Raw genomic sequence first — 20,632 nt, forward strand, 5'->3', positions numbered from 1 at the left:
GACACCTGTTTCCTGATTCAGTCAACAAATTGATAAGTATCTGCTATGTGCCAGAACATTCCAGGAATAGTTTTATGTCTCAGTTTTTGGCAGTTAAATACTTCATCCATTTTGATATTACTAAATTCTTATTTTATACTTTGTTTCAGTTTATTTTTGATATTGCACTCAATTTTGTTGAAGACAGGTGTTTTGAAATTACTATATTTTAATTTGATTTATTCCCCCATTCCTTTTATTTCATTTAGTTCTTTAATTTTTCCTAAATTATGCACATATATTCATATACCTTAGTGAAAATTCAGAGTTAAAAGAAAGATGAGCAAAGTTTCGATCATTTACAACTTGCATTGTGATGGTAAAACACTCCACGAGATAGTGAATGTGTGTGTAATGCAATGCCCTCAGGGATAAATCACATGCAGAATTTTATTCAGTGCAAAAAGATAGAAGTAGCACAGTGGGTGTGTGCAGTATCTGATACACTTTGACCCAAGGAGGCCTTTTTATGTCATGTAAAGACCAGAACCAGAACTAGAGTACAACTGTTGCACTTCTCAAAAACAACATGAAAACCTAAAGCCTAAGTAAAACAAGATGCCCCACAAGAAAAAATGAGAAAAATGGAAGACATTATTCTTAGTAAAGCATCACAAGAATGGAGAAGCATGAATCCTATGTACTCAATTTTGATATGAGGACAATTAATGACAATTAAGGTTATGGGGGGGAGGAAAAGCAGAAAGAGGGACGGAGGGAATGGGGTGGGGCCTTGGTGTGTGTCACACTTTATGGAGGCAAGACATGATTGCAAGAGAGACTTTACGTAACAATTGCAATCAGTGTAACCTGGCTTATTGTACCCTCAATGAATCCCCAACAATAAAAAAAAAAGAGAGAGAAAAATAACTGTCTCATCTGCTATTAGACCCTATGAGTCCCCTTGGTCAAATAAACATAGAAAAGCCACAAGAAAACAAGATTTCTATGATTTTATGTTTTTAAAACATCAAATTATGTAATAATTTGTATGTTTTCTTTTTGAATTATTGGCTTATTTCATTTGCTCATTTTCTCTTTTGGAGTTATCTATTTGAAAATGTTTTGACATAGAAAAGAAATTATTATGTTTGTCATTTGGTAAATTTATCTTTGCATTTTATTATTTTCGCTATATATCAAAAGACCATAACAGGAGTTGGAACGTCTCTAAAACTAAGGAAAGGACTATCTGAGTCTATTAAATCTTTTCTGCCTGCCCAAGTCCAATCAATTTCATGCTTCATGTGCATGTTCTCTTTTTCTCTCTCTCTCTCTCTCCCCCAGCTTTTTAAAATGTTTTTATAAAGACAAGGCAGAAAATGGTATTACCAAAATAAAGCCTCCATTTTTCCAAGTGAAAGAAACCAGTCTTATAAGTTCATGGTGTATGATCCATTAATACACATAGAACATTCTCGAAAAGACAATGCTGTAGGGATGGAGAACCACTTGGTGGACACTGGGGGTTATGAGTGAGGAAGGGTCTGACTTCAGGAGACAGCAAGAGAGAGTTTGGGGGATGATGAAATTGGTCTGTGTCCTGATTGTGGTGGTGTTTCCATGAATCCACGCAGGAGTTAAATTTATAGAATTGTACACTTAAAAGGTCAGTTTTACTGTATGCTGATTTTTTTAAGAAAAGAACATTTGTTTTTTTTTTGTTGTTTTTTTTGATCCGTGACCTATTTATTTTTTTTTTATTTTTTTTATTAAATCATAGCTGTGTACATTGATATATTCATGGGGCATCATTCACTAGCTTCACCGACCGTTTACCAAGTTTCACATATACCCTTGTAAGAACATTTTTTGTTTGTTTGTTTGTTTGTTTTTATTAAATCATAGCTGTGTACATTGATATGATCATGGGGCATCATACACTCGCTTCATAGACCATTTGACACATTTTCATCACAATGGTTAACATAGCCTTCCTGGCATTATCTCAGTTACTGTGCCAAGACATTTACATTCTATATTTACCAAGTTTCGCAAATACCCCTGTAAGATGCACCACAGACCAATCCCCCTCCCTTTACCCACCACCCCCCTCCCTGGATTAAAAATTTAAAAGATGCCGCAGCTTCTAACTGGCCGTCTCTGTCATGATATGCATCTTTGTTGTTTTGTTTTTTTTTATTAAGTCATAGCTGTGTACATCAATATGATCATGGGGCACCATACACTTGGTTCATAGAATATTTGACACATTTTCATCTCATTAGTTGACATAGCCCTCCTGGCATTTTCTTACTTTGCCAAGACATTTACATTCCACATTTGCCAAGCCTCACATGTACCCTTGTAAGATGCACCACAGGTGTGATCCTTTCAATCCCCCTCCCTCTACCTAGCTCCCCCCTCCCTCCCCACCCTTTCCCCCTTCCCCCTGTTCCCTATTTAACAAATGGTGCTGGGTGAACTGGCTGGCAACCTGTAGAAGACTGAAACTGGATCCACACCTTTCACTACTAACCAAGATAGACTCTTACTGGATTAAAGGCCTAAACTTAAGACATGAAACTATAAAAATACTAGAAGAGAGTGCAGGGAAAACCCTTGAAGAAATTGGGTTGGGTGAATTTTTTATGATATGCATCTTTGAAGCCATCAACTCCCAGGTGAGAACACTCCTACCTACCACACTAGAGAGATCACCTGGAGACTCCACTTAGAGAGAGATGTCTGAAGTTTATCCACTGTTCCAGCTCCGTCTGATCCAGTGTTTCCCAGCTCGTCACTAATCTTTGGAATTAGCCATCCTTCAGGTGATTCTCCCCTCTGATGTCTGTCTGCAGCTGCATGAAAGACCCTCAACAGAGGACCACCTGGCCAAGTCCCATCAACCCTGAAACGGGTAATGAAATGATCACTGCCATTTTAAGGTTTGGGTGGTATATTACACACCATAGATAACTGGAAAATTATTATTATTATTTAAATTATTGTAACATCCCTTAAATGCTTTAAGGCATAGAGTGTAAACAAATGAAATAAAAACTGATTTAGGTTAAAAAAAATGAAGCCTCAATGTTACTTGTGCAATTTGGGAGATTTCCAAACTGGAATTTCTGAGTACCATTTCTGTATTCTTCCAAGAAAAGATAATTTGGTATTGAAAACATATTTGATATCCATTCCTTTCCAACAGTGTAACTGAGGATGAAAAGTAACACAGCTCCAGGAGCCCATGTTGTGCCAAGCATGTATGCATTTGGTGTGTGTGTGTGTGTGTGTGTGTGTGTGTGTGTGTGTGTGTGTGTGTGTGTGTAAGAAACAGGGTCTTGGCTCAGTGCCCTATAAAGCAACTAAGAATTTTTAAAATGTAAGTTAATATGATGAAAAATATGTATTCTAGGTCAGGCACGGTGGCTCACGCCTATAATCCCAGCACTCTGGAAGGCCGAGGCAATTGGATTGCCTGAGCTCATGGGCTCCAGACCCACCTGAGCAAGAGCAAGACCCTGTCTCTAAAGATAGCTGAGCATGTGGTAGGCGCCTGTAGTCCCAGCTACTTGGGAGGCTGAGGCAAAAGAATCACTTGAACACAGGAATTTGAGGTTGATGTGAGCTATGACACCATGGCACTCTACCAAGGGCAACAAAAGTGAGACCTTATCTCAAAAAAATTTTATTCTAAATTATGATAAGCATCATATTAAATTCTAGGGTTATTCTCTTTAAAAAAAAGGAAGAAAATTTCAAATTTATAAAATTTATAAAAATTTCAATGCATATAAATTTTAACCAGGTCCTGGAATTTCAAACCAATGCAATAAGTCCTAAAAGAGAAAAAGGTGTTATTAATCAATATTATTTGGAAAAAGTAAAAATATTTTAGAGAAAAATCACAGGATTAACCAAAGAAAAGAGTAAAGTAATGACATCTCATCAATACAGAAAAATCAAAACCTTTCCTAATATCATGGCAATAGCAGAGATGTAATATGTGGGAATATAATTTTTAAATGACAGCAAAGCTAAAATACATTATGACATTGTTAACAAGAAAGAACATAATCTACATTTTTATAAAACTACATGAAATTTTGGGCAGCGCCTGTGGCTCAAAGGAGTAGGGCACTGGCACCATATGCCAGAGGTGGTGGGTTCAAAACCAGCCCCGACGAGAAACCACAAAAAAAAAAAAAATGAAAAACTACATGAAATTTTTCCCCAAAATGGATTGAAATATGTAGATGGAAATTCCTGTTACTAGAATGCAAATCTGAACATAATAAAGATGTTAGCATTTTCCAAATTAATTTATAACTTTAATGGAATCTCCTATAAAAGTCCAATGGCATAGCTAGATGATTCTGAAGTTCATGTGGGAGAATAAACTGGCATCAGGAATAAAATTATGATAAAGACAAATAATACTAGATGATCTTCTCTACACAGCTTCTAGGTCTGTATTATGAAGATATCATCTATTCATAAGACTGTAGTCTTTTATTCCGTACTTAAAGTTTTACATTTACTTGGAAATATAAAGATTGAATTTAATATTCTTTTTTCTAAATAATTAATCATTAAACACTTATTTATACCTTTTTTTTTTTTTTGTAGAGACAGAGTCTCACTTTATGGCCCTCGGTAGAGTGCCATGGCATCACACAGCTCACAGCAACCTCCAACTCCTGGGCTTAAGCAGTTCTCTTGCCTCAGCCTCCCGAGTAGCTGGGACTACAGGTGCCCGCCACAACGCCCAGCTATTTTTTGGTTGCAGTTCAGCTGGGGCCGGGTTTGAACCCGCCACCCTCGGTATAATACCTTTTTTAAAAATTAAGGAAATACCTAAATTCTTAAACACTGAGAAAGACCATTTATAAATTATCCTAAGAAAAGAAAGTATAAAATTAAAATTAATTCATGCTGTATTTGTCTTTAATAGAATATAGAAAGTAAGTTAATGTCCAAAATGGGCATATTTTTAAGAGCCATTTCCATAGGGTGTAATATTTTGTTGAATCTGATGATAAAAAAGGTGTATAAGATTCACTGCTGTATTTAGAAACTCTGGTAATTCTATATTTAGAAATGCAATTTTTATTGAGTTTATGTAGGGAAATTGATAATATAAATGAAGTATAAATAATGGTTAATAAGGCTGGGCCTAGTGGGTGACAACTGGCACTTTGGGAGGCACTTGAAGCCAGGAGTTTGAGACCAGCCCAGGAAACACAGCAAGATCTTATCTCTATGAAAAATGAAAAAACTATAATTGAGTTATAGGTTTCATATGGAAGCTATAAATTCATTTCATAGTAGGCCTAAGAATATGGGGTAAGGAGAAAGAGAGGAAAGGGGAGGGGGGAGGATGGGTGGATGAAGGGTAATTGATGGGACCACACCTACAGTGCATCTTACAAGGGTACATGTGAAATTTACTAAATGTAGAATATAACTGTCTTAACACAATAACTAAAAAAATGCCAGGAAGGCTATGTTAACCGTTTGATGAAAATATTTCAAATTGTATATAAAACCAGCGCATGGTACCCCATGATTGCATTAATGTACACGGCTATGATTTAATAAAAAAAAAGAAAAATGAAAAAACTAGCCAGACATGGTAGTGCTCAATATAGTCCTAGCTACTTGGGAAGCTGAGGCAGGAGGATCTCCTGAGTCCAGGAATTCAAGGCTGCAGTGAGCTATGTTTACTCCGCACTTCAGCCTGGGTGACAGAGCAAGACCTCATCTCAAAAAACCAAAACCAAAACACAAAACAATGATTAGGAATAACAGTGGCTATTTATTTTTTTAGCAGAGGAATTAACACATAGAAATTATAGAAAAGCAGCACAGCAAGGATTGAAAAAGCTGCCTAGTATCAGGGATTTGACATTCCCACATGAATTGGGCAAAAAGAACAAGAGCAGCCTCCAGGGACGTTGATTGCTTAGGGATACAGGCAAGTACTGAAGTAGCCATCCTCAAACCTGGGTGCACAACAGAATTCCCAAGATGGCTTGTTGAAATCCAGAATGCTGGCACCATACCCTGAGAATAGGATTCATTTGGCCAAGTGGGCCTGACAATGCACATTTCTAATGAGTTCCCAGGTGATGCCATTAATAATCAATACTGCTGTTCCAGGGATCACAGTCTGAGAACCACTGGCATACAGGCTGTATTTCCAGGTAGCAATGGTAACTGCAACTTGTCAGCAAAGAGATCCAATGATTAACCAAAATGCGTAACTTCTTGAGTTCCCTGTGTTTGAATAAAAATTATCATAGTCATTCTGGGAAATGCCTATTTGGAGTGAGTTTTGTGTTGCTTTTTGTTTTCTAATTCTCTTCTTCTGGACAAACCCAGCAGCCCCATGGAAAGAAGTAACCAAACAGGAGTTCAAATCTTTCTCCTCCTGGGATTTATAGAGGACTCTGACTCGCAGCCCCTCCTCTTTGGGTTATTCCTGTCCATGTACCTGGTCACCGTGCTTGGGAACCTGCTCATCATCCTGGCCACAGTCTCGGACTCCCACCTGCACACCCCCATGTACTTCTTCCTCTCCAACCTGTCCTTTGCTGACATCTGTTTCACCTCCACAACAGTCCCCAAGATGCTGGTGAACATGCAGACACAGAGCAAAGTCATAACGTATGAAGGCTGCCTCAGCCAGATATTTTTTTTCATTGTGTTTGGATGCCTAGACAATTTGCTCTTGACTGTGATGGCCTATGACCGCTTTGTGGCCATCTGTCACCCTCTGCACTACACAGTCATCATGAGCCCCCGGTTCTGTGGGCTGCTGGCTCAGGGCACCTGGTGCTTCAGTGTTGTGGGCTCCCTGCTTGAGACCTTGACTGTTTTGAAGTTATCCTTCTGCACAAACGTGGAAATCCCACACATTTTTTGTGATCTTCCCGAAGTCCTGAAGCTTGCCTGTTCTGACAATCTCATTAATAACATAGTGGTGTACTGCGTAACCATCATCCTAAGTGTTTTCCCTCTCTCTGGGATCCTCTTCTCTTACTCTCAGATTTTCTTCTCTGTCCTGAGCATTTCATCATCCAGGGCCAAGTACAAAGCCTTTTCTACCTGTGGGTCTCACCTCTCTGTGGTTTCCTTGTTCTACGGCACTGGGCTTGGGGTTTACCTCAGCTCTGCAGCCACATCGTCCTCCAGGACAAGTTTGATAGCCTCAGTGATGTACACCATGGTCACCCCCATGCTGAACCCCTTCATCTACAGCCTGAAGAACAGGGACATGAAGGAGGCTTTGCGGAGACTCCTTGGCAAGGGACTCATCTCAGCGAAGGAGCCATTATGAGCCTCTCTTGGGTAGCATCATTCACAATACTAAGAACCGGAAGGCCTCGTGGCCTCTTTCCACTGATACTTCTGGTTATATTTTTTTTATTAAATTATAACTGTGTATATTAATGCATTTCTGGGGTACAATTTGCTGATTTTATATACAATTTGAAGTGCTAACATCAAACTGGTTAACATAGCCTTCACCTCACTTAATTATTGTGTTAAGACATATCCAAACTCTACTCTTAATAGATTTGACATGTACCCTTGCAATAGGTACCATGGGTGAGGTCCCACCAATTACCCTCCCTCCATCCAGCCTCCCCTCTCCCCTCCCCTCACCCTCCTCTTTCCTCCTTCGCTCTGGGTTATAGTTGTGTTTTATCATTTGTATCAAAGTGTGGGTGATTGTATATCAGTTTCATAATACATTGGATACGTTTTTTTTCATTCTTGAGATACTTTACTAAGAAAAACATGTTCCAGCTCCATTCATGTAAACATAAAAGAGGCAAAGTCTCCATCTTTTTCATGGCTGCAAAATATTCCATGGTGCACATAACAGTTTATTAACCCATTCATGGGTTGATGGGCACTTGGACTGTGTTCTTTCCTCTGATCTTTCTTTGGGGGTTTTCCTGACCTAGCTACTGTTAATAAAGTTGTGTATTCATTCAATTTCCATTTTCACTTTCTTTTTTTTTTTTTTTTATTGTTGGGGATTCATTGAGGGTACAATAAGCCAGCTTACAATGATTGCAATTGTTAGGTAAAGTCCCTCTTGCAATCATGTCTTGCCCCCATAAAGTGCGACACAAACCAAGGCCCCACCCCCCACCCTCCATCCCTCTTTCTGCTTTTCCTCCCCCCCCATAACCTTAATTGTCATTAATTCTCTTCATATCAAAATTGAGTACATAGGATTCATGCTTTTCCACTCTTGTGATACTTTACTAAGAATAATGTCTTCCACTTCCATCCAGGTTAATACGAAGGACGTAAAGTCTCCATTTTTTTCAATAGCTGAATAGTATTCCATTGTGTACATATACCACAGCTTGTTAATCCATTCCTGGGTTGGTGGGCATTTAGGCTGTTTCCACATTTTGACGATTGTAAAATGAGCTGCAATAAACAGTCTAGTACAAGTGTCCTTATGATAAAAGGATTTTTTTCCTTCTGGGTAGATGCCCAGTAACGGGATTGCAGGATCAAATGGGACGTATAGCTTGAGTGCTTTGAGGTTTCTCCATACTTCCTTCCAGAAAGGTTGTACTAGTTTGCAGTCCCACCAGCAGTGTAAAAGTGTTCCCTTCTCTCCACATCCACGCCAGCATCTGCAGTTTTGAGATTTTGTGATGTGGGCCATTCTCACTGGGGTTAGATGATATCTCAGGGTTATTTTGATTTGCATTTCTCTAATATATAGAGATGATGAACATTTTTTCATGTGTTTGGTAGCCATTCATCTGTCATCTTTAGAGAAAGTTCTATTCATGTCTCTTGCCCATTGATATATGGGATTGTTGGCTTTTTTCATGTGGATTAATTTGAGTTCTCTATAGATCCTAGTTATCAAGCTTTTGTCTGATTGAAAATATGCAAATATCCTTTCCCATTGTGTAGGTTGTCTCTTTGCTTTGTTTATTGTCTCCTTAGCTGTACAGAAGCTTTTCAGTTTAATAAAGTCCCATTTGTTTATTTTTGTTGTTGTTGCAATTGCCATGGCAGTCTTCTTCATGAAGTCTTTCCCCAGGCCACTATCTTCCAGTGTTTTTGCTATGCTTTCTTGGAGGATTTTTATTGTTTCATGCCTTAAATTTAAGTCCTTTATCCATCTTGAATCAATTTTTGTGAGTGGGGAAAGGTGTGGGTCCAGTTTCAGTCTTTTACATGTAGACATCCTGTTCTTTTTTTTTTTTATAACATATCAGTTGTTTAATTGATTATTGTTGATTGTTTGAACGAACAAGCTTATGCTTCAAGTTTCTATAATCAATAAGCATTTAAAACTTCCCATAAGCTTTTTACCTCTAGTATTTGAATATTTCTTTTTTTTATTTTTATTTATTTTTATTAAACCATAGCTGTATACATTAGTATGATCGTGGGACACCATACACTTGGTTCATAGATCGTTTGACACATTTTCATCACATTAGTTAACATAGCTTTTGTAGCATTTTCTTAGTTATTTTGCTAAGACCTTTACATTCCACATTTACTAGGATTCACATATACCCTTGTAAGATGCACCGCAGGTGTAATCCCATTAATCGCCCTTCTTCCCCCTCCCTCCCCCCTTCCTCCCCTCCCTTTCTCCTTTCTCCCTATTCTTAGGTTATAACTGGGTTCTAGCTTTCATGTGAAGGTTCTACATTAGTTTCATAATAAGGGTGAGTACATTGGGTACTTTTTCTTCCATTCTTGAGACTCTTTACTAAGAAGAATATGTTCCAGCTCCATCCATGTAAACATGAAAGAGGTAAGGTCTCCATATTTCTTTAAGGCTGCATAATATTCCATGGTGTACATATACCACAATTTATTGATCCATTCGTGGATCAATGGGCACTTGGGCTTTTTCCATGTCTTAGAAATTATGAATAGGACTGCAATAAATATTCTGATACAAATATCTTTGTTATGGTGTGATTTTTGGTCTTCTGGGTATATGCCCAGTAGAGGGATTACAGGATTAAATGGCAGATCTATTTTTAGATCTCTAAGTGTTCTCCATATATCTTTCCAAAAGGAATGTATTAATTTGCATTCCCACCAGCAGTGCAAAAATGTTCCCTTTTCTCCACATCCACGCCAACATCTCTGGTCTTGGGATTTTGATATAGGCTAGTCTCACTGGAGTTAGATGATATCTCAAAGTAGTTTTGATTTGCATTTCTCTGATGATTAAAGATGATGAGCATTTTTTCATATGTCTGAAGGCCATGCGCCTGTCTTCTTCAGAGAAGTTTCTCTTCAAGTCCCTTGCCCAGCCTGCAATGGGATCCCTTGTTTTTTTCTTGCTAATGCGTTTGAGTTCTCTATGGATTCTGGTTATTAAACCTTTGTCAGAGACATAACCTGCAAATATCTTCTCCCATTCTGAGGGCTGTTTGCTTGCTTTACTTACTGCATTCTTGGCTGTGCAGAAGCTTTTTAGTTTGATCAAGTCCCAATAGTGTATTTTTGAAGCAGCTTCAATTGCCCGGGGGGTCCTTCTCATAAAAAACTCGTCCAACCCAATTTCTTCAAGGGTTTTCCCTACACTCTCTTCTAGTATTTTTATAGTTTCATGTCTTAGGTTTAAATCTTTAATCCAGTGAGAGTCTATCTTGGTTAATGGTGAGAGGTGTGGGTCCAGTTTCAGTCTTCTACAGGTTGCCAGCCAGTTCACCCAGCACCATTTGTTAAATAGGGAATCTTTTCCCCACTGAATGTTTTTAATTGGCTTGTCAAAGATTAAATAACGGTAAGTAGCTAGACTCATCTCTTGGTTCTCTATTTTGTTCCAGACATCTACTTCTCTGTTTTTGTGCCAGTACCATGCTGTTTTGATCACTATCGATTTGTAGTATAGTCTGAGGTCTGGTAGCGTGATTCCTCCTGCTTTGTTTTTATTTTTGAGTAATGTCTTGGCTATTCGAGGTTTTATCTGATTCCATATAAAATGAAGTATATTTTCAAGATCTTTAAAGTATGGCAGTGGAGCTTTAATGGGCATTGCGTTGAAATTATATGTTGCTTTGGGTAGTATGGACATTTTAACAATGTTGATTCTTCCCAACCATGAGCATGGTATATTTTTCCATTTGTTAACATTCTCAACTATCTCTTTTCTTAGAGTTTCATAGTTGTCTTTATATAGATCTTTCATGTCCTTTGTTAGATAAACTCCCAAGTATTTCCTCTTCTTTGCCACTACTGTGAGTGGGATAGAGTCCTTAATTGTTTTTTCAACTTGACTATTGTTGGTATATATAAAGGCTACTGATTTATGAATGTTGATTTTGTAACCTGAGACACTGCTGTATTCCTTAATCACTTCTAAGAGTTTTGTAGTAGAGTCCCTAGTATTTTCCAGATATACGATCATATCATCTGCGAAGAGTGAAAGTTTGATCTCTTCTGACCCTATGTGGATACCCTGGATCGCCTTTTCTTCCCTAATTGCGGTGGCTAAAACTTCCATTTCAATGTTAAAGAGCAATGGAGACAATGGGCAGCCTGGTCTGGTTCCAGATCAAAGTGGAAATGATTCCAATTTAACTCCATTCAATGTGATATTGGCTGTGGGTTTGCTGTAGATGGCCTCTATCAGTTTAAGAAGTGTCCCTTCTATACCAATTTTCTTAAGTGTTCTGATCATGAATGGATGTTGGATGTTATCAAAAGCTTTTTCTGCATCAATTGAGAGAATCATATGGTCTTTGTTTTTTAATTTGTTTATGTGCTGTATTACATTTATAGATTTACGTATATTGAACCAGCCTTGAGACCCTGGGATAAAACCAACTTGGTCATGATGTATGATTTGTTTGATATGTTGCTGGATTCTGTTTGTTAGAATCTTGTTGAATATCTTTGCATCTATATTCATTAGTGATATTGGTCTATAATTTTCTTTTCTTGTTGGGTCTTTTCCTGGTTTGGGGATCAGGGTGATGTTTGCTTCATAGAATGTGTTGAGTAGTCTTCCTTCTTTTTCTACCTTTTGGAACAGGTTGAGTAGTATAGGTACTAATTCCTCTTTAAACATTTGGTAGAATTTTGACGTGAAAACATCTGGTCCTGGGCTTTTATTTTGGGGAGATTTTGTATGGTTGATGATATTTCTGAACTTGATATGGGCCTGTTCAACATTTCCACTTATTTTTGATTAAGTCTTGGAAGGTGACGTGCTTCCAAGTAACAGTCCATTTCCTTCAGATTTTCATATTTCTGAGAGTAAAGTTTCTTATAATATTCATTAAGGATTTTTTGGATATCTGAGGAGTCTCTTGTTATTTCGTTTTTGTTATTTCTGATTGATGAGATTAGAGATTTTACTCTTTTTTTCCTGATTAGGTTGGCCAAAGAATATCTATTTTGTTGACCTTTTCAAAAAACCAGCTTTTTGATTTATTGATCTGTTATATTATTCTTTCTTTTCAATTTCATTTAGTTCTGCTCTGATTTTGGTTATTTCTTTTCTCTTACTGGATTTGGGGTTGGATTGTTCTTCCACTTCCAGTCTCTTGAGATGTCCCATTAAGTTGCTTACTTCCTCTTTTTCCATTCTCCTGAGGAAGGCTTGCAGTGCTATAAATTTCCCTCTTAGAACTGCCTTTGCTGTGTCCCAGAGGTTCTGATAGTTCGTGTCTTCATTGTCGTTTTGTACCAGAAATTTGGCAATTTCCCTCTGGATCTCATCTCTGACCCAGCTATCATTCATCATAAGGTTATTTAACTTCCATGTTTTTGTATGGGTATGCAAATTCCTGTTGTTACTCAGCTCAAGTTTTATTCCATGATGGTCCACGATGATGCAAGGAATAATTTCTATTCCTTTAAATTTGCTGAGGTTAGACTTGTGACCTAAAATGTGATCGATTCTGGAGTAAGTTCCATGGGCTGATGAGAAGTATGTGTATTCAGTTTTGTTGGGATGAAATGTTCTGTAGATGTCAGCTAAATCTAAATGCGGGATGGTTAGATTTAAATCTAGAATTTCTTTACTAAGCTTTTTGTTGGAGGATCGATCCAGCACTGCCAAAGGAGTGTTAAAATCTCCGACTATTATAGAGTTGGAGGAAATCAAGTTCCTCATGTCTGTTAGAGTTTCTCTTATAAACTGAGGTGCATTCTGGTTGGGTGCATAGATATTAATAATTGAAATCTCATCATATTGAGTCTTACCCTTAACAAATATGAAGTGACCATTTTTGTCTTTCCTTACTTTTGTTGGTTTAAACCCTATTGTGTCCGCAAATAAAATTGCAACTCCTGCTTTTTTCTGGTTACCATTTGCCTGAAATATGGATGACCATCCTTCCACCCTGAATCTGCATTTGTCTTTTAAGTTAAGATGTGACTCTTGTATGCAACAAATGTCTGGCCTGAGTTTTTGTATCCAGTCAGCTAACCTATGTCTCTTTAGAGGGCAGTTTAAGCCATTCACATTAATGGAGAGCATTGACAAGTTTGGTGTAATTTGGGGTATTGAGTTTTTTGAAAGTCCAGTGGGCATTTTTAATCCTTTTGCCATTGTGGAAGTTAGAGTTTGATCAGAAGTTTCTGAGTGAGTTTACTTTTGTAGTAGAGCATTGGGTTGGTTATTATGGAGGATAGGTCTGAGAATATCCTGAAGAGCTGGTTCAGTTATGGCAAATTTCTTTAGCATATGTATGTCATTAAAGTATTTAATTTCTCCGTCGTAAATGAAACTCAGTTTAGCTGGGTACAAGATCCGGGGTTGAAAGTTATTTTCTTGAGGAGATTAAACGTTGATGACCACCCTCTTCTGGCTTGAAAAGTTTCAGCAGAGAGATCTGCAGTCATTCTAATGTTCTTCCCTTTGAAGGTAATAGATTTCTTTCTCATGGCAGCTTTGAGAATTTTTTCCTTCATATTAACTTTAGTGAAGTTAATTATGATATGCCTGGGGGATGTCTTATTGCAGTTGAGTCGTGCTGGGGTTCTGAAGCTATCTGCTATCTGAATTTCAGGTTCTCTAGGCATGTGTGGAAAATTCTCTTTCATAATTTCATGCAGAAGGGCCTCTGCACCCAGTGAGGCCACTTCATCTGTTTCAGGAATTCCTATGAGACAGATATTTGCCTTCTTCGAGTTATCCCAGAGCTCTCTGAGTGAGTGATCCAATTTTGCTCTCTATTTCTCTTCCTCTTTGAGAGTTTGGGAGTGTTCAAAGACTTTATCTTCAATGTCGGAGATCCTTTCTTCTGCTTGGAACATTCTGTTCCTAACGGATTCCACTGTATTTTTCATATCTTTGAGGGCTGCAAATTCTTGTTTCAGTGTGTCTAAGTCTTTCGTGGTTTTGTCTTTAAATTCGTTAAATTCTTGAGACAGCCTTTGAATTTCTCCATGAATTCCTAATTCTATTTTGTTAATCTTGTTTGCCATCCAAATTCTGAATTCGATTTCTGACATCTCAGCCAGTTGTTTGTGAATGGGATCTTCAATTACATCTGCCGTATCTTTCCTTGGGGGGGTTGATCTATTCTGGTTATTCATGTTACCAGAGTTTTTCCACTGATGCCGCCCCATGATTGTTTTACTCCCTTTGATTTTTCCTCTGGTGTTTTGTCGAGGACCCGTACAGTGCTGTGGCCTGAGAAACTGGGGCCCTGTTTGGTATAGAGGGGCTAAGTGGTTCTGACTTGTTTTCAGCTGGTTTCTATGTGACACTAGTGAAACAGTTACTCTGGGTTGAAGTCTCAGCTGTGGAGAGATACCAGCAATTAAGTCAACCCACCCATCACAGGCAACAAATGGAAAAGGAAAATCAAACCTTCCTACAACCACACACACAGGGCACCACCTGGATAGTGCCCAGGTGAGTGACTCAGTTCAAAAGGTCCAAGTCAATTGTCTCAGTCAGCAGCTGCCTCGGGTGGGAGAGTTCAAGAGGTGCCTTGGAACTGGGTCACAGGGGTCTGGTGACTGCTCTAAAGTGGCTTGCTCCAGTGCTGCGTGGAGTCAGGAAGAGCCACCAGTAAATAGATCAGTCTGGGAAGATTGACGCCTCCTTCCCCACCTTGCAGCTCTGTCACACCCAGTCTCTGCTAGCCCCACAGGGCTGTGACCCAGTCAGTTGTCTGCAGTAAGCAGATACTCCAGGGCTTTGCACCTGCCTCAGTCACAGGGTAGTCTGTGTCTGCTCGACTAGGCTGCTATTCTCTGTCTTTATCCAGGAGGCAGTGGTGTGTCCTGTCAACCTCGGGCACTTGATGGAGGCTGGAGGTGTTCACTCAGTTCCAGCCCCACCCTTAGTTTATGTTACTGGGTGAAGGGAACAACCCTGTGGGAGTTTGTTTCTGACCTTGCCAGATTCCTCTGCAGAGGAGAGGCTGATTTGAGTTCCCAGAACCTGTGTCTCAGGCCCTGTCTTTAGTCCTGCAGGTTTGTATTCGCAGCACGATCAGTTGTTGGCTGTAGCCTCTTGGCCTCCTTTGTCTATAGGCTGGTGATCCCCTAAGGGCCAGGTGCGTCTTAGGCTCAGTAGAGTGTTTCTCTGGATCAGCCCCACCCTAGGAGTTTCCCAGCTCTGCAGGTGTGTTTTCTAGTCCCCGTGTTCCACCCAGGTCGGTACCGTCTCAGGAAAACCCTTTACTCACAGGGCCTGTGTTTCAGTCCCAGGTCTGTTCCATGGTGGTTGCCATCTGAGAAGATGTTCGGCCTCATCTGGTTGCCCAGGAAGACAGGAGGAGAGACTATGGGATATCTGGGGGTGAGCCTTGTTATTGCTGAAGACGGATGTTGCTCTGCACCTCGGGGCACCACCGCTCCAGTGTAATTCCCTCTCAGCCAACCATTGTCATCTCGCTCTTTTGCTACAGAGTCAGCACTGGCCAGCTGCAGTCCAGGTCCTGTCTACACCTCTTGAGAGTTCAGCCAAGAATCTGGACTCCTGGGGGGGCAGGTCTCCAGATCACGGAGTGAGAGTGGAGGGGGGTATTAGGAGCTCAGGGTTACAGGTCATAACACCAAGCTCATTGAGACCAAATGAACAAATAAACAGATACAAAGGTTACCAGGCACATGGGCCCATAGACACAGAGACAGAAGGAAACACATAGACATACAGGCAACAGCCACGACAACAGCAATATAAGAACAACTGCAAAAAAAATACTGATAATCATAAAATAATTGAAAGAAAGGAAAAAAGACAGAGAAAAAAGTGGTGTTAGAAAGAATGTTAAGTGAGAAGAAAGAAGAAATTAAAATTAGAAGACATAGAAATAAAAAATATATCTATATAAAATGTAATAATAAAAAATTATCGAAATCTCCTCTAAGAAAATGGTGAGGAAAAATCAGACAAAAAGAAAACAACAGGAGGGAGACAAGATGGCGGACTGAAGCCAGCTTTCAACAGAAGCTCCCGTCCAGAAGGAGAGTTAAGGGACAGGAATTTAGTAAGTATCCTGGTGGACTTGAGCCTCACCAAGAGAGAAGGTTGAAGAACGCACATCAACACCGCTGAGGCAAGCTGTGATCACAAGGACGCAAACAAAAGGTACAAAATCCACCACCAAGCGGACGGAAGTCCCCCTCCCCCATGGGACCGGCTCAAGAGCCCCACAATTAAACAAGCGGGCAGAAATTAAAGGCCCTCCCACTACACTCCATGGGAAAGACCTTCTAAAAACTGGACCTACCTCCCCTACTGGGGTGCCGTGGCGTTCTCCTGCCAGGCATAAAACGGAATAAAACTTTGGGAATCCTTCACCGGAAACCCTCCCGGCGCTCCCCTCCCGCCCACTGAGGTCTGGAGGCCTGTCCCCCAGGACTTCTGATCCTTGGGTGATTTCTCAAGGGGAGTGGACAGTCTCCGAGTTGCGACTGGTCAGCATTGACTCAGAGGCACGCGAGTGAGGAGAGGGCACCGGGTTGAGGGGGAGTCACAAATCGCGGCACTTCCCTGCGGTGCAGTGCAGCAACCCTCCCTGGGCAACATTCTGGGGCACAAGCCTGAATAAGACTCTAGCTTCCCCGCTGAGAGCTGAGAGCCCCTACTCTCACTCGGGGTCTGAGGGCCTATCCCCCAGGAGTTCGGATCCTTGGGTGATTTCTCAAGGGGAGTGCACAGTGCCTGAACTGCGTCAGGTCAGCGCTGACTCTGGGACACGTGAGCGAGCAGAGGGCACTCTGCTGAGGGGAAATCAAGCCTTGGTGGCACTTCCCTGTGGTGCAGTGCAGGAGCCCTCCCCGGGCCGTATTGTTGTGTAAAACTGAATGAAACTCTACCTTCCCCCCCCACTCCCAATCGGGGTCTGGGGGCCTATACCCCAAGAGCTCTGATTCTTGGGGGATCTCTTGAGGGGTGTGGATCCAGCACAAACTGCAGCCGCTCAGTGCTGACTCTGGGGCACGAGACAGAGGAGAAAAGGGTCGCCTGAGTGCCCACACCAGAGCAGCAGTTCCCTGGAGGTAGATCAACAGCCGTTTTTTCTTTAACGGCAGAATGCTCACTTCTGGATATTCTGAGGCCACACCCCCTGTCTCCCTGGGCAACCAGAGGAGGCCACCGGTGAGTGGGGGATTTCCTGACACTGCTCACAAACCCGAGAAGCTTCCAGGGCGGGGCCGACCCAGAGAGGTGATCGGACGCAAACCTCCAGCAGCAAAGACGTTTGAACTCAAAACAGCCCGTCTTCTGTAGGCGATTTCGACAGGAACAGAGACAGAACCCCACAAAGTTGTCTGTTCTGTTCTGATCTGTTAGCAGCATGCATCAGGGACGGGGCTAAGCCTGAGCGAACACCTCCTTCCCATCACCTGCATAAAGCACTCAAAAATGTCAGGCCCCATCTCCTCCTTCTAGATAGCGGCAGTCTACGGGGGCCTGGCAGACTTCCTTGAGATTCAGGCAGGTGCAAACCCCTGGAGTGTCTGTTCACTGCAGGCACCTGGGTTAGCCATCTGCAGAGATACCAGTGACTGGGTCCGACGGAGGGGCAAAGTGGGGAAGGAGACGTCAACCTTCCTAGACTGCTCTGTTTGCTGGGTGGCTCCTCCTGACTCCACGCTGTACTGGGGTGAGCCGTGTCAGAGAAGTCACCAGGCCTCTGTGATCCAGTTCCCAGAGACCTCTTGAACTCTCCCACCCGAGACAAGTGCCGATTGAGACAGTTGATATGGACCTTTTGAACTGGGCTAATGGACAGAGGAATTTTCAGGCGGTGCCCTGGGTGTGCGATTGTACGAAGGTTTGATTCTCCTTTTCCAACTGGTGCCAGAGGTGGGCAGGCGGGGTGACTTAATTGCTGATTTTTCCACACAGCTGAGACTTCAAGCAAGAGTAGAAGTTGCAATAGGATTGAACAGAAACCAGCTGAAAACAAGAGAGAACCACTTTGCTCCACCACACCAGACAGGGCCCCAGTTTCTCAGGCCACAACACTGTACGGGCCCTCGATAAAACCCCAGGGGAAAAACCAAAGGGAGTAAAATAACCATGGGGCGGAATCAGCAGAAAAACTCTGGTAATATGAACAACCAGAATAGAACAACCCCCCCAAGAAAAGATACGGCAGATGTGATTGAAGATCCCATTCATAAACAACTGGCTGAGACGTCAGAAATCGAATTCAGAATTTGGATTGCAGACAAGATTAATAAAATGGAATTAGGAATTCAAGGAGAAATTCAAAAATTGTCTCAAGGATTTAACGAATTTAAAGAGAAAACCACCAAAGACTTAGACACACTGAAGCAAGAACTTACAGCCCTCAAAGATATGAAAAATACAGTAGAATCCCTCAGCAACAGAATGGAGCAAGCAGAAGAAAGGATTTCTGACATTGAAGATAAAGTCTTTGAACGCTCCCAGTCTCTCAAAGAGGAAGAGAAATGGAGAGCAAAAATGGATCACTCACTCAGAGAACTCTCAGATAATTCGAAAAAAAGCAACATAAGACTTATAGGGATTTCTGAGAACGATGAAGTGGCCTCCAAGGGCACAGAGGCCCTTCTGCATGAAATTATGAAAGAAAATTTTCTAGACATGCCTAGAGAATCTGAAATTCAGATAGCAGGCAGCTTCAGAACCCCAGCATGATTCAACCCCAATAAGTCATCCCCCAGACATATCATAATTAGCTTCACTAAAGTTAACATGAAAGAGAAGATTCTCAAAGCAGCCCGGCAAAAGAAAACTATAACGTACAAAGGTAAGAATATTAGAATAACTGCAGATCTCTCTGCTGAAACTTTTCAAGCCAGAAGAGGCTGGTCATCAACTTTTAATCTCCTAAAGCAAAATAACTTTCAACCCAGGATCTTGTATCCAGCTAAACTGAGTTTCATCTATGATGGAGAAATTAAATACTTCAATGACATTCATATGTTGAAAAAATTTGCCATCACTGAACCAGCTCCTCAGGATATTCTCAGACCTATCCTCCACAATGACCAACCCAATCCTATACCACAAAAGTAAACTCACTCAGAAACTTCGGATCAAACTCCAACTTCCACACTGGCGAAAGGATTAAAAATGTCCATTGGACCTTTGAAAAACTTGATACCCAAAATTCAACCAGACTTATCAATACTCTCCATCAATGTGAATGGCTTAAACTGTCCTCTAAAGAGGCATATGTTAGCTGACTGGATACAAAAACTCAAGCCAGATATTTGTTGCATACAAGAGTCACATCTTAATTTAAAAGACAAATGCAGACTCAGGGTGAAAGGATGGTCATCCATATTTCAGGCAAATGGTAATCAGAAAAAAGCAGGTGTTGCAATTTTATTTGCAGATACAGTAGGCTTTAAACCATCAAAAGTAAGGAAGGACAAGAATGGTCACTTCATATTTGTTAAGGGTAATAATCAATATGATGAGATCTCAATTATTAATATCTGTGCACCCAACCAGAATGCACCTCAATTTATAAGAGAAACTCTAACAGACATGAGTAACTTGATTTCCTCCAGCTCCATAATCATTGGAGATTTCAACACTCCCTTGGCAGTGTTGGATCGATCCTCCAGCAAGAAGCTGAGCAAAGAAATCTTAGATTTAAATCTAACCATCCAATATTTAGATTTAGCAGACATCTACAGAACATTTCATCCCAACAAAACTGAATACACATACTTCTCATCAGCCCACGGAACTTACTCCAAAATTCACCACATTTTAGGTCAAAAGTCTAATCTCAGTAAATTTAAAGGAATAGAAATTATTCCATGCATCTTCTCGGACCACCATGGAATAAAACTTGAATTGAGTAACAACAGGAATCTGCATACCCATACAAAAACATGGAAGTTAAATAACCTTATGCTGAATGATAGCTGGGTCAGAGATGAGATTAAGAAAGAAATCGCCAATTTTTTGGAACAAAACGACAATGAAGACACAAACTATCAGAACCTCTGGGACACCGCAAAGGCAGTTCTAAGACGGAAATTTATAGCACTGCAAGCCTTCCTCAAGAGAACGGAAAGAGAGGAACTTAACAACTTAATGGGACATCTCACGCAACTGGAAAAGGAAGAACATTCCAACCCCAAACCCAGTAGAAGAGAAGAAATAACCAAAATTAGAGCAGAATTAAATGAAATTGAAAACAAAAGAATA

General features: G+C 40.6%; 1 protein-coding gene across 1 annotated transcript; it reads left to right on the forward strand.

The window, feature by feature from the left end:
• Nucleotides 1-6,376: 6,376 nt before the first annotated feature.
• On the forward strand, nt 6,377-7,327 carry LOC128581002 (olfactory receptor 7C2-like). Its single transcript, XM_053583465.1, has one exon. The coding sequence runs from the start codon at nt 6,377-6,379 to the stop codon at nt 7,325-7,327; it is 951 nt and encodes a 316-aa protein (XP_053439440.1).
• Nucleotides 7,328-20,632: the final 13,305 nt, after the last annotated feature.

Source organism: Nycticebus coucang, chromosome 3 (genome assembly GCF_027406575.1).
Source record: "Nycticebus coucang isolate mNycCou1 chromosome 3, mNycCou1.pri, whole genome shotgun sequence".
NCBI classification, from domain to species: Eukaryota; Metazoa; Chordata; class Mammalia; order Primates; family Lorisidae; genus Nycticebus; species Nycticebus coucang.